The sequence below is a fragment of the Rattus rattus genome, chromosome 5, assembly GCF_011064425.1.
Source record: "Rattus rattus isolate New Zealand chromosome 5, Rrattus_CSIRO_v1, whole genome shotgun sequence".
NCBI classification, from domain to species: domain Eukaryota; kingdom Metazoa; phylum Chordata; class Mammalia; order Rodentia; family Muridae; genus Rattus; species Rattus rattus.
The window spans coordinates 806,513-820,458 of NC_046158.1; the positions used below are offsets into that span (position 1 = coordinate 806,513).

General features: G+C 45.1%; 1 protein-coding gene across 1 annotated transcript; it reads right to left on the minus strand.

Moving 5' to 3' along the window:
- Window positions 1–4,380: 4,380 nt before the first annotated feature.
- On the minus strand, window positions 4,381–6,551 carry LOC116899991 (putative UDP-GlcNAc:betaGal beta-1,3-N-acetylglucosaminyltransferase LOC100288842). The gene is made up of 2 exons (XM_032901801.1): window positions 6,546–6,551; window positions 4,381–5,484 (listed from the first exon to the last, which is right to left on the minus strand). The coding sequence occupies exons 1-2, from the start codon at window positions 6,549–6,551 to the stop codon at window positions 4,381–4,383; spliced, it is 1,110 nt and encodes a 369-aa protein (XP_032757692.1).
- Window positions 6,552–13,946: the final 7,395 nt, after the last annotated feature.

Consider the following 13,946-nt stretch of genomic DNA (forward strand, 5'->3'; position numbering starts at 1 on the left):
GAAAGATATAAATGTCCAGGTTCTGGCTGTATAGTGATGCACAACTGTTATCTCAGAAGACTGAGGCAGGAGGATCACAATCTCATGTCCAACCTAGGCTACGTGGCAAAACTTTGCCTCTTCCTCCACCCCCAAAAAGCATCCACATTTCTATCCAGCCACCCAGATAGTCTACTTAGTCTGCAGATTTGCATTTAGTCCATTGTTAGAAGTAAAATATGGTGGTTCATTTTCAAAGGTGCCTTGAGCCAGCTACAAGTGAACTGAAAATGCTAGACCTCTGCTAATGCCTGCTAGTCCAGCTATCCCCGAGAGTCTACTAAGCTAGACACACCAAGCAGCAGCTTAAAATAAAAAATTACTACCCCCAAGTTTGCCTACAGCACAATTCTCCTAGTAAGCTTTAAAGCAGCGGGGTGTAGCATAAGAGAACTGAAGCTACAGGGCAGAAGATAAAACCTAGATGATGTGTAAGACTGTGTCCTCTTAATCATTCAAAACGGAAAGAAGGGTCACATGTCATGCCACCTGCCTGTCATTCTAGGACACCCAATTTTGCAAGGACATAACATAAATTGTGTCACCTTTGCTTCTCTGAGTCTCCAGTATTCTTACTATTAAGTGAAGTCATCGTTTCTCATGCCCAAGGAATCTATCGAAAATCCCAATGACATCTCCCACCAAAACAGAAAAGAAAGATTGTGAATCATGTAGGTGAGAAAAAGACCCCAATTCATCACACCTATATCAAGCAGGAAGAACAAAGCGGGGCTGGAGGGATGGCTCAGTGGTTATGAATACTGCTCTCCAGAGGTCCTGAGTTCAAGTCCCAGCACCCAGATGGTGGCTCATAACCATCTGTAATGAGATCCGATGCTGGTGTGTCTGAAGACATCAACAGTGTACTCACATAAAATAAATCTTAAAGAGAGAGAGAGAGAGAGAGAGAGAGAGAGAGAGAGAGAGAGAGAGAGAGAACAAAGCTAGCAGCATCACACTACCTGACTTCGAAATATACTCCAAAGCCACAGTGAACAAAATGGCAGGGGCCTGTCATGAAAAGACACATGGGTTAGTAGAACAGCACAGAGCCCTCAGAAATAAAATTGAAAGCTGATGGCCAGTAGCCAAGGATGATGCCAAGAACAGGATATATTATCCTTAGTAAATGGGTAGAGAAAACAATCTACATGTGGAAGGATAAAATTAGACCTTCAACCCAGAGCACATATGGAAAAGGATGTCATGAAAAAGGGTGTCACAGCAGAGGGAAGCCTTGAATATATGGTTGGAAATGTCAAACAACCAGAATCAACCGTAGGAGGCGAGCTGAACAGCGCTGCGCTGGGTTGGCATGTTTTCATATGACTCACCAAACAGGCAAGACTGGCACAAACATGCAGATGAGACCACGGCAAAATAAAAAGCTGCACAGTCATGGTAAAAGTCAACAGGGATGCGAGACCGTGTCACGGGAGGAAATACCCCATCATCTGTTCAGAGATTAATAATCAAAATACATGAGAAAAAGTAATTAAAAATAGGAGAAATGCCAAGTAGAGGCTAGGGGCATATGCCTCTAATCCCAGTACTCAGGAGGCTTAGATAGGGAGTCTCTGGGTTTGAGGACAGCCTAGTCTTCAGATTGAGTTCCAGGACAGCTAGGGCTACACAGAGAAACTCTTGTCTCAAAGACAAAATAGGGGGGGGTGTGGAATTCAATAACAAACAATTCAAAACCAAGCCAAAAAATTCTTAAATTGACATTTCTCCAAAGAAGATGTGCAAATGGCCAACAGAGCTGGACACAGTGATGTGATCTGGTCGTTCTGGTTGTGGGTGGCCCAGAAATTCAACACTAGCCTGGGCAACCTAGCATGACCACATCAAAAAACATAACAAAAAACTAAGGCCACAACTAGTCAAGGTAAGCGAAGAAATACCATTGCTAACCATCAGGAAGATGCAAATTAGATTGACACTGAGATGTCATTTTGACCTGCTGGACAGTCTGGTGTAACAAGGACAGAAGATACACGATGAGGATGTAAGGAAAGGGAGTCCTTGCATACCACTGGAACGAAGGTACACCATACAGCCATGCTGGAAAACAATGTGGCAGTTCCTCAAAAGTTAGAACTAAGGTGTGGCCGTCCAGAAATCTCCCTTCTGGATATATTCTGAAAGGACATAAAATCAGGATATTTGCACAACTACAATCCTTGTAACATTGTTCAGAATAGTCAAAGTTTGTAATCAACCTAAGTGTCCATCAATGAATGAGCAGATAAAGGTCAAAGCTGGTGATTCACTCAGCCGGCGAAGACACCTGCTGCTAAAACTGATTCAAAACCTAAGTCTGGTCTCCATGACCACATGGTGGAGGGAGAGATCTGCCGGATTGTTCTCTGATGTGCTTACACACACACACACACACACACACACACACACACACACACACACACACACACACGTTAAAAAGAAGAAAACGTGGGGTTGAGGATTTAGCTCAGTGGTAGAGCACTTGCCTAGGAAGCCAAGGCCCTGGGTTGGTCCCCAGCTCGAAAAAAAAGAACCAAAAAAAAAAAAAAAAAAAAAGAAAACGTGGGTGGTACTATTGCTCCTTAAGAAAAAACTATCAACAGGCGATGGTAGAGCAGGAGTTGAGTGGAATTATTGTCCTAAGAAGGACAGGAGTAGGACTCCTGTATGTCCCAGTGTAAGCAGACCCATGCCCTGACCTTTGCCTCACCAGAGGAGGTCAAACTATTCCTCCTTAAGAAAGAGCTATCAACAGGTGGTGGTAGTGCATGCTTTTAACCCCAGTACTTGGGAGGCAGAGTCAGGTGGATCTCTGAGTTCGAGGCCAGCCTCGTTTACAGTGAGTTTCAGGACAGCCAGAGCTATGTAGAGAAATCCTGTCTTGGAAAAAGGGGGGAAAAAGAGAAAAGAAAAAGAAAAAATGATCATTTGCACCAGCACAGAGGAATGAGAGGACATCGTGGTGAGGGCAATAGGCCAAACACAAAAGACAGCCACAACTTCGCTCTCATATGCAGTGTAAAAACGCCAAACTCAGTAATAGTATGGTTTCTACGTTCTGGGAGGTGGGCAGAGGGTTGTTAGTCAAGGGACCTATAAGCCAGAGAGCTTGAGGAGAAACAGACTTTTGGGGGGTGAGTAAGGGCTATGGAGTGAGTGTAATTGGCCCAGGCCAGGATGCTAGGGATGCCATATCTGCATGAAGAGGAATTCTAGCTGCCGCTGGATATGACCTTGTAAGGGGAAAGTAAATGTAACCTGGCTACCAGGCTACCTGACCTCCCCTGGTGAGGTCTACTTACACTGGGACATACAGGAGTCCTACTCCTGCCCATCTTAGGACAATAATTCCAGGGTCTGGGCATGATTCTACTCAACTCCTACTGCAGGCCTGATCCCCATGACTCCATAGCTCCCCTGGCCCTCCAGGGACCAAACAAACTCAGTTTGACAAGAATAAGTTGAGGAAATCTAGTATACTCCACAGTAATGATAGTTACTGTGTGTGTCTATGTGTGTGTGTGTGAGAGAGAGCATTCATTTCTTTTTACCATGATTTCTTTTTTTACCATGAAAAGTATGTAAAGAGGGGCTGGAGAGATGGCTCAGAGGTTAAGAGCACTGACTGCTCTTCCAGAGGTCCTGAGTTCAATTCCCAGCAACCACATGGTGGCTCATAGCCATCTGTAATGAGATCTGATGTCCTCTTCTGGTGTGTCCAAAGATAGTGACAGTGCATATACGTTAAATAAATAAATCTTTAAAAAAAATTAAAACAACAAAAAAGATATGCAAGGATGCACGAATGCCAAATAAATGGATTTAGGCATTCAAAATGTATTCTACCTGGGTACCACTTGTGTGGGTCTGTGTGATGGCTTACTGGGCAAGGGCGATTAGTCCTAGAACACACATGTTGGAAGGGAAGAACTGACTCCTGTTCTTTGTCCATTGACCTCCATGCATACCCCATGACACAAATATATATACACACCTGTGCATGTGCACACACACACACACACACACACACACACACACACACACCAAATACATTTTTAAAATTAGAAAATACTTCTGTACATCATGTTATAATGAAACTTAATGTTTTCTCTTTTCTGAGAGATTTTATTTTGAAAAGTATCACACCATCCTGTTTTAAATGTCTTAAACATCAAAACCAAGATGTCAAGATTGAGTACATCAGAACGCTGAGAACGTCTTGTGGTTTTGCTAGGTGTGAATAAAGACTCAGAGAAGACGTAACATGGGTCCAGAGAGTTGCCTTCTGTAGTAAGAAAGCAGCAACGTAAGAAGAAGACATCTAACAGCGAGTGGATACTAATCACCAAAATACCCAGCACGGTCTTCCGCGCTCCTCCAGTGAAAATGCCTGAAGCTGTCCAGGTATGTCAGAAGCTTGCAGGAAATGAGCCCATAATAAGTCTCGAACACAGAACACTCTTTCCCATCATTCATTTCTTTCCATGCTAGGGAAGTTTCAGCATCTGTAGCTTCTGAGGATGTGAAAATGAACTTGTAGCAGCATCTGTTATATGTGATGTGCCTTTCCCCAGAAAACCTTGAACTGTGGCTAGGCGTAAGGCCCAGGGACTTAGCACAGATCCCCACAAATACATCGGCAGGCACCACGATGGGTGCTTCGTTCATAACCACACACATCATCCGAGCCACATCTTGGGACATTATAAAGGCCTCACCACTGCAGTAGTCTGGGTAGTATTTTTCGGGGTACTCACTAAGAGGGACAAATTCTTGGCTATGGGGGTCCCTGCTAGGTATATCCTGATGGATAACTCTTCCTAAATATATACCTTCCAGCTGACCTTTCAGATCGAGAAGATAGTCTACCAAGCCTGGTAGATTGATAAACGTGTCCTCATCAGCCTTGAGAACGAACAGGGCGTTGGGACAGAAGGCTACAGCCCACTGGGTCATTGAGATGATCTTCAGCGTTTGGTTTTCAGAACTGTCCAGGAAGATCCCTTCGATTATGTCATTATTCTCCTGAGCCTCTGCATCTAACTCTTCCTGCGTAGTGGCCAGCGCCGGCATTCCCAGAGCAAACAGCGTGAGAATTGGGTAGCCTCGGACGCTGGTCACACTACCCCAGGTTTTCCTGATGAGCTCCCGTCTTGTTGCGTTCCCTGGACTACTGAAGATAAGAGAGAGCAGAAAGATGTTCTTCCCGTTGCACACCTCCGGCTGGCTCAGGACGTAGTACTTGGAGGGATTGTGCCTTAAAGGTTCCAGGTTCAGTTTTCTTGCCTTGTTTCTAATGCCGAGAATTTTCATGTCCACGCGAGGCAAAGAACGTAAGAAATATTCTTCTACAAAGTCGGCTCCGAAGAGCAACACATGAAATAGTACGACGTTAAAGAGGAGGAAACACCACTGGTGAGTCCGAAGTCGGCAGAGCGTCACCTAAGTGAGAAAAGGCGTTATGTCCCTTTAAACTCCGTTTCCATCCCTGTTTATCCCACCCACTGACTCCTGCGTGGGCTTCTCACGGTCCTTAGTGGTGCATTCTATTCCATTATTATTATTTCTCTCCTCTACTGGGTGGCTGTCTCCCAGGTCACGGGATTAGGTTTTCCTCTTCTCCAGTGTTGTGGAGTTGAGTGTTTGCCAGAGACGGGGACCCAATGTTGGTCGTTCAGCTCCTTATTGTGTGTGTGTGTGTGTGTGTGTGTGTGTGTGTGTGTGTGTGTGTGTGTGTGTGTAATTATAAACCCGATGCTATGTGAGACACTAAAGATATGAAGAAGGCTAAGAAGGCTCGGGCACTGGGAACATAAGCACAGTTCTTGAATGGGAGCGCCTTGGTCAGTTTCCTCTCTGATTACAAAGGACAAGGACTGTTTTCCATGATGTGGTTGCTTTGGGTGTCCACCATCCCCTGGCAGACATTTACATTTTTGGTATAACTCTCCATTTTATCTAACCCGTCTAGTATGTCTGTCAAGGTGAGCAGATTCCTAGCAGAGAGCATCCTGGTGCACCTGTGCCGGGCTTACTCCACCTCACCCAGAGAGACAGAAAGTATCCATCTGGAAGGGGACAATACAGAATTGTAACAGAGCTAAGGAACTTTAAAGCAACTAGAACTCTGTTTATTATAACCTCACTATTAGGAAGCAACTTACAGAGTAGCATCCTCCTGGGTGCTTGCTGTGTGCCAGCCGCTGTGCTACCACAGATTTGACAGTTTGCTTCCTTTAGCCCCAGGGATACCACTCTCCGATAGATTAACCGCCAAGTTAAGCTTATGATTTGAACTCAGATCTGCCACCATCTAAAGTTCACTCATAACCACTGAGGAATCCCGACTCCTACTTTTCCTACTTATCAACTGAATAGAAAACACAAAACAAAAGCAAATGCTTGCCGTTACAAACTGCACCACTTGCCACTTTTCTCAGCGCTGAGGATCTGCATGCAGAACGACCTGTTTTAATAGCTGAAATGCTTTGAAGAAAACTTACCTGCATGTTTTCTGTGGGCAATTTCGGGACTTCGGAAATTATTAAGTTCATAAGCACAGTAGGTTGTCAGGATAAGCCAGCCAGACAGCAACTTCAGCACAGTACTTTGAGGCTTAACTTTAAGGATAAGGTTTCTTGCCAACCACCCTGAGCTTTTGTCCCAGAATACCTACTGCCTGCATAGGATAGGACAGTGAGTGCTTATCATGTTACAACTAGTGAGACTCCAGAACAAAAGGAAAAAGTAAAAGCAAACCTTTCCACGTGTCCACCCAGTGTGTCTCGTGGAACAGACTCCTTTTCGTCATGCTGTGTTCCGGGTAAAAATACATGTGGAAGTCCTTCACCTACATCATGTTCACACAGCGTCATCTCCCAAGGAAAGAGACGATGTGTGTGTGTCTCAGGAATAGTGCCTAATCCCCAGTACATACACATGGTAAAACTATTCTAAACATTAAGGAATACATGTGAGTCCACATATTTTTCTCCCCAAAAGAAACATCATATATAGGTCTTCTATGTATGTCTTTGGGAGGGATTCTGAATTTCTGGCTTAATTTACAGAAGATCAATTATAAGAAATAATACTGCTGGGGTTGGGGATTTAGCTCAGTGGTAGAGTGCCTAGCAAGCGCAAGGCCCTGGGTTCGGTCCCCAGCTCCAAAAAAAAAAAAAGAAAGAAAGAAATACTACTACTGCTGGTGGTGGTTCACACCTTTAGTCCTACCACTTGGGAAGCAAAGGCAGTTGGATCTCTGTGAGTTCAAGTCCAGGCTTGTCCACAGAGTGAATTCTAAGACAGCCAGAGCTATGCAAAGAAACTCTGTATCAAAAACAAAAACAAAGAAAATGGGCTGGAAAAGTAGCTCAGTGGTTAAGAGCACTGACTGCTCTTCCAGAGGTCCTGAGTTCAAATCCCAGCAACCACATGGTGGCTCACACCATCTGTAATGAGATCCAATGCCCTCTTCTGGTGTCTGAAGACAGCAGCAGTGTACTCATATACATTAAGTAAATAAATAATTAAAACATTCTCACCCTCATCAATTTATAATTGCCAGTTCAAAAAAAAAAAAAAAAAAAACGAAAGAAAAGAAAAAGGGAAAAAGAAATACAAACCGCCACAGCTGAGTTACATGAAACCCTGTTTCAAAGCCACCTCCACAGAGAAATACAAATTACCTCCCTCAGATAAGCTTATCTCCAAGTAGAAACTTTCATTTACTCCATCTTAACGTATACTCAAGAAACAGCATTTGATAAGTGCTTGTGATGGTTTGCATGTGCTTGGCCTGGGAGTGGCACTATTAGAAGGTGTGGCCTTGTTGGAGGAAGTGTGTCACTGTGGGGTGGGCTTGGAGACCCTCCTCCTAGCTGCCTGAGATGCTCACTCAGTCTGTTCCCGGTCTCCTTCGGGTGAAGATGTAGAACTCAGCTCCTCCTGCACCATGCCTGCCTGGATGCTGTGATGTGCCATGCTCCCGCCTTGATGATAATGGACTGAGCTTCTGAACCTGTGAGCCAGCCCCAATTAAATGTTGTCCTTTATAAAACTTACATTGGTCATGGTGTCTGTTCACAGCAATAAGACCCTAACTAAACAGTGCTGTTTTCTTGAAGTGTGTAGGGGTTATGCTATGTACTGTGTCTACTTGTAGGCTAATTTCAATGTTTTTTGTTTGTTTTGTTTTTGAGACAGAGTTTCTCTATAGCTCTGGCTGACCAAACTCGATTCGTAGACCAGGCTGGTCTTGAACTCACGGAGGTTCACTTGTCTCTGCATCCCGAGTGCTGAGATTAAAAGCATGGGCTACTCTACCCAGCACTGAGCTTATTGATTTTCATATTCATACCACAGCCATTTTGCTCCCACACCGAGAGATACTGTATCTTCTCCCCGAGCATTGGCCTCCCTGTCTGCTGTTAACAGACATTTTGTTGGTGGTGGTTAAGAAAAAGCCCTTAGGGAAAGAAAAAAGGAATAAGAGAGTCAACAAAACAAATTTTGCTTTAAAATGCCATAATGAAATAAAACTTTGTATGCTGACCTGAAAAACAAGTCAAAAACTACTGGACAATGAACAAAACTATGGACACACAAGAGGCACACACATGGACAGACACACACACATGCACACACCACATATCACATACAGAGACACACACATGCACACACACACCACACACAAATGCACACACACATGCACACACATACCACACATGCACATACATACATGCACCAGCACACACACACCATATACACAAACACACACATATATACATACACACACACACACACACACACAGAGCAAGCATGCCCTTAAGGTATTGTTCTCTCAATAATTATTATCAATTCTTGGGAATTTTTAAAAAATCTTTTTTTAATTGAATTTTCTCCAACATAATATTTTTATTAATTATTTGGGGATCTCATACATTGTACCTAAGTACACTCACTTTTCATTTCGCCCAAGTCTACTCTCTCACCCTTGCACCCTCTCCCCAGAAAAAAAAAAAACAACACACTAAGACAAATTTGTGTTGCCCATATGCTCACTGGAGTGTGGTCAAACTCCCAAAAGTCAGCTCCTTAAAGAAAACTGTCGTTCCCCTCCCCTCCACTAGAAGCCTTCTACTGTAAAGAGCTATACTTCAAACGTCTTTATTACAATTTTAAGGACTCTTCAACAGCTTCCTCGCTGGACCGTTTCTTTGTGGGGATGTGGGAGAGTCACAGAAACGTTCAATGTCTCTCATTCTCAGTTATCAGTCTGCAATCATCAATGCCACTGCGAAAGACGCTTCCTCGCCCAGAGCAGCCAATGGCAGCATGGACCATGGACTTCCACACAGCCTTTGGAAGCAGCAATATTGGTCCTGAGTTAGATAGGATGCAGGTGCGTGAGTGCCTGTGAGTGGAGCATACCAGCCCAGCAGGCACAGAAGGCTCTGAAGTTGGTTTGTCCCTAAACCTGTGACTGTAACCTTAGGCAAGATAATCCAAAACTCTTTTTAACCTCATCTCTAAATATAGAGGTAGTAATAATAACTACCTTATAAAGATGTAGGAATTTAAGTAATAGCATATAAAGTGTTTACATGTATGGAACACTTGACACAGTTCTGGTGTCTTTTTTTAAATTTATTTACTTTTTATTGGTTCTTTGTGAGTTTCACATCATACACCCCAATCCACTCATCTCCTGTCCCTTTGTATCTGCCCTCCACCCTTGCAACCTCCTCCCCCAAAAGAAAATAAAAGACAGAACAAAAAAAAAATCTCGTCATGGAGGTTGTAGTGTGTCCACCTTGATCTGGTTTGAAGCCTGATTTCTGTTACTATCAATACTGGATCCTTACTGAGACTCCTTTCAAATATCTTGGTGTAGCCCTAGCCCTGTGTCAAGGAGGTCCTGTGGCTTAACAGGTTCCAGCGGTCCAGAGATAGGGTAGAGGTTGGGGTGGGCCTATCCTGGGTCTGGGCCTGAGTGGTAGCTGTTGGTCAACCTGCCTGTTTTCCGGCACTTACACCATAACGGTGAGCTCTTCAGTACTGGCCCTGCAGGCTCACCCAACACCTCAGCCAACAAGAGGCAGGACCACCTCTCCCACTCTTAGGCCTCTGGGGGCAGCTCACCAGCCTGATGCAGATATCAAAAAGGATGGGGAAAGCATCTCCTCCTTGCCCAAGCCACTGCATAGCAAACAGGGGAGGGGGTCCACTACCAGGGGCTGCTCTCCTGAATGCTGCCACCACCAAAGGGTGGGACAAGCTCTCCCCGTTGTTGCAGCCAGTGAGAGGTGGGGTCAGTTCCACAGAGCTCTTGGATATCAATATTGTCCCAGGAGAGGGATACCCGCAGGGTCTTTGGTCATAATATGAGCCACATGGCCACCAACTCAGACAAGGCCCTCAGCAACAGAACAGACCAGGGTTTCACAATGGCATCAGGTAGCAGGGCAGGCTGCACACATCAGGCTGTTCCTTTCCACCCTCCTCGTGTCTCCAGTTCTGCCTCTCTTCACAATGCTCAACTGTCTGGCTTCTCCTTCCTTCCTATCTCTGCCCCACATATTTGCACTTTGTGGTGGCTCCCGTGGTGGGTGGACCTTTGCATGTCTCAGATCTGTCTTTTTTTTTTTTTTAAAGATTTATTCATTTATTATATATAAGTACACTGTAGCTGTCTTCAGATACACACCAGAAGAGGGCATCGGATCTCTTTACAGATGGTTGTGAGCCACCATGTGGTTGCTGGGAATTGAACTCAGGACCTCTGGAAGAGTAGTCGGGTGCTCTTAACCGCTGAGCCATCTCTCCAGCCCCAGATCTGTCTTAATACTAAAAGTCTTGCTGTTTTTTGTCCAATCCTGAAGGCAGTGTGATGAGACTATGATTGGGACAGAGGTGGAGGGCCCAGTCTCCCTGGGTCACTGAGCAGGTGTTGACCATCTCTAAAGAGCTGAGATAGGTCAGAAGGTAAAAGGGAAAGAACTATCTCTGTTCTTGTCCTCTGACCCCCACAGGACATGTGATATGGTGTGTACACACAAACACACACTTTTTATTACGTGGATAGGCGTTTTGCTTGTATATATATTGTCTTAGGGTTTTACTGCCGTGAGCAGACACCATGACCAACGCAACTCTTACAAGGACAGCATTTAATTGGGGCTGGCTTACAGGTTCAGAGGTTCAGTCCATTATCATCAAGGCAGGAGCATGGCAGTGCCCAGGCAGGCATGGTGCAGGAGGAGCTGAGAGTTCTACATCTTCATCTGAAGGCTGCTAGTGGAAGACTGACTTCCAGGCAGCTAGAATGAGGGTCTTAAGCCCACACCCACAGTGACACACCTACTCCAACAAGGCCACACTTCCAAATAGTGCCACTCCCTGGACCAAGCATATACAAACCATCACGCATGTCTATGCATTACTTGCATTCCTAGTACCCAGCCCAGAAAAGGGTGTCAGTTCCCCTGGGACTGGAGTTAAAACACTTGTGAACCACCTTGTGGTTGCTGGGAATTTAACTTGGGTCCTCTGGAAGAGCAGCCAGTGTCCTTAACTGATGAGCTCCCTCTCCAGCCCCTAAAGTTTAATTTTAAAAAAAGCACTATAAGACTAATAAAAATCGTTAGTGTTAATGGTAAGCTATTTAAATCCTCATTGAAAGCCCACCCTGGGGCTGGAGAGAGATGGCTCAGTGGTTAAGAGCACTAACTGCTCTTCCAGAGGTCCTGAGTTCAATTTCCAGCAACCACATGGTGGCTCACAACCATCTGTAGTGAGATCTGATGCCCCCTATTCTGGTGTGTCTGAAGACAGCTACAGTGTACTCATATAAATAAAATCTTAAAAAAAAAAAAAAAGAAAGCCCACCCTGTCTGATGTGCACTTCCTATAAATAAGAAGCTGGGGAATGTGACAGTTTGACTCCTCCCTAATTAACAACCGTAGGGTTCTGCCTTGTGCCCTCACTGCCTTGAGCAAAGAAACTATTAGTCAGATAGCAAGTTTATACTACCCTCATGTCAGCCATCTTGAACACTCCAAGAATGCACAATGACAACTGATTGCCCCAGCTCCTGAAGGTACAACCCATCAAGGCTGTATGAAGCAGCTTGTATCAGACTCCTGGCTACCCTAGGCATTAGTAAGCTTGGATGACCCTTAGATGACCTTGTAACTATTTCTGCCTACACCATAGGTGGGGTGCTTCTGGTGGCCTCGAAGCTTCCCAGACTGCTATGACGGTCTGAAAGGGAAAGGCTGGGATTGATCCCAACACAAACTTCCATAACTGTGAGTGATTCAGACCCTTCTCTGGCCGTGTAATCAAGCTGCTGAGAGTGCTGTTGTAATTGAGTCACTCAGAGAGTTGGCTGGGAGACCGTCTCCTGCACCTCTCACCCTCCTGTTGCCAACTTTAAGCCTAGTAAAAGGCCCTTCTCACCAGAGATCTCGCCAACTTTCAGTAGCGTGTGCTGAGCTCCTAACAGCGACAGCAGAGAAAGGCCGATGGGGAATGGGAACTCTCATCTCTTGCTCATGGCAGCAAAGAGAATCAGTCAGCATGGAAAGCTTAGAAAGTGGCAAGGTGACAGCTGGAGCAGCAGCAGAGAGGCTTCAGAGTGGTCAGGGAAGGAGGAAGGACAAAAGAACTAGATGGCAAGAGAGGACTGAAGGATACAAAGTTTGTAACAACTGAGAAGGGGAAACTGTGGGTCCTGCTCACCTCCCCAACCTTGGAGGTAGACCTTGAACTCTTGATGACCCTACCTCTGCCTTGAAAGTGCTGGGAGTATGCACATGGGCTCTATCTAGCTTGGCTGGCAAACCTTTAAAGCTAAGGTTCTCAGGCACTGTGGGCCAAGAGCTGCAACACTAGCAGGTGTTAAGAGCTAGGGAATTAGCTCTAGACAAGGGTAACCCTTGAAGACCTAAGGGTCCAAATACTCAAGGATTGTATAAAAACTGTTAACAACTCCTTCTCTCTTTCCTCCTACCTCTTGCCCTCTCTGTTGCTCTGGTTGCTGCTGTAAAACAAGGGAAACAAAAGCTTTAAATAGGGAAAAAAAAAAAAAAAGGCTGGGCAATGATGGTATGCGCCTTTAGTCCCAGCACTTAGGAGAGGCAGAGGTAGGCAGATCTTTGAATTCAAGGCCAGCTTGGTCTACCGAGAGAGTTCCAGGCCAGCCAGAGTTGTAACTCTGTAGGGAAACCCCGTCCCACCAAACAAACAGACAAAGCTTTCACACTGCAGCATTTAAAGAGCTTCTTGCTTACCACTTCTATCTGGACAAACTAAAGGGACCCAAGCTAGTTAGTTGATAAGTAATAAGTGTTGCAGAGAACAGTCGTTTTCGTGGTTGAAGAGCCACGTTTTGGACAGCGTATATGTATATGCTGTGATTCAAGCTTAACTCACTCGGCAGCCCTTACCCAACTCCCTTACCAAGTTTTGTTTTCCACAGCACTTGCTTTTTGCCGTATATTTTGTTTGGTTATTTATGCTGTCTTCCTCCTACGACTAGACGTACACCTCACGCAGTTAGAAATTTGTTTAACTGTGTCAGAACCATGTTTGGGAGGAACCAACTGTCAATGGGTTGTTCGAATAGTCACATGTCAATTTGGAGCCTGAGCTCTTTCTCCACTGTGAAATATTACCCTAACTTGGTGAAAAGACAAAGGTAGATGAGGAAAATAAACATTGTGCAAATCTGGAGAGCAGCCTTGAAAAGAAGCGTTAGTTCAGGAGCACAAGGTGTAAGCGCTGAAAGGTGGTACGGGACAAACTACCCTTTCCACAGTCGCCGCCATACTTTCCCACGTACCCGGCGGGCAGGAGGAGCCGGAAGTAGAGCTGCTTCCGCCCGACGCTGGGAGCCAGG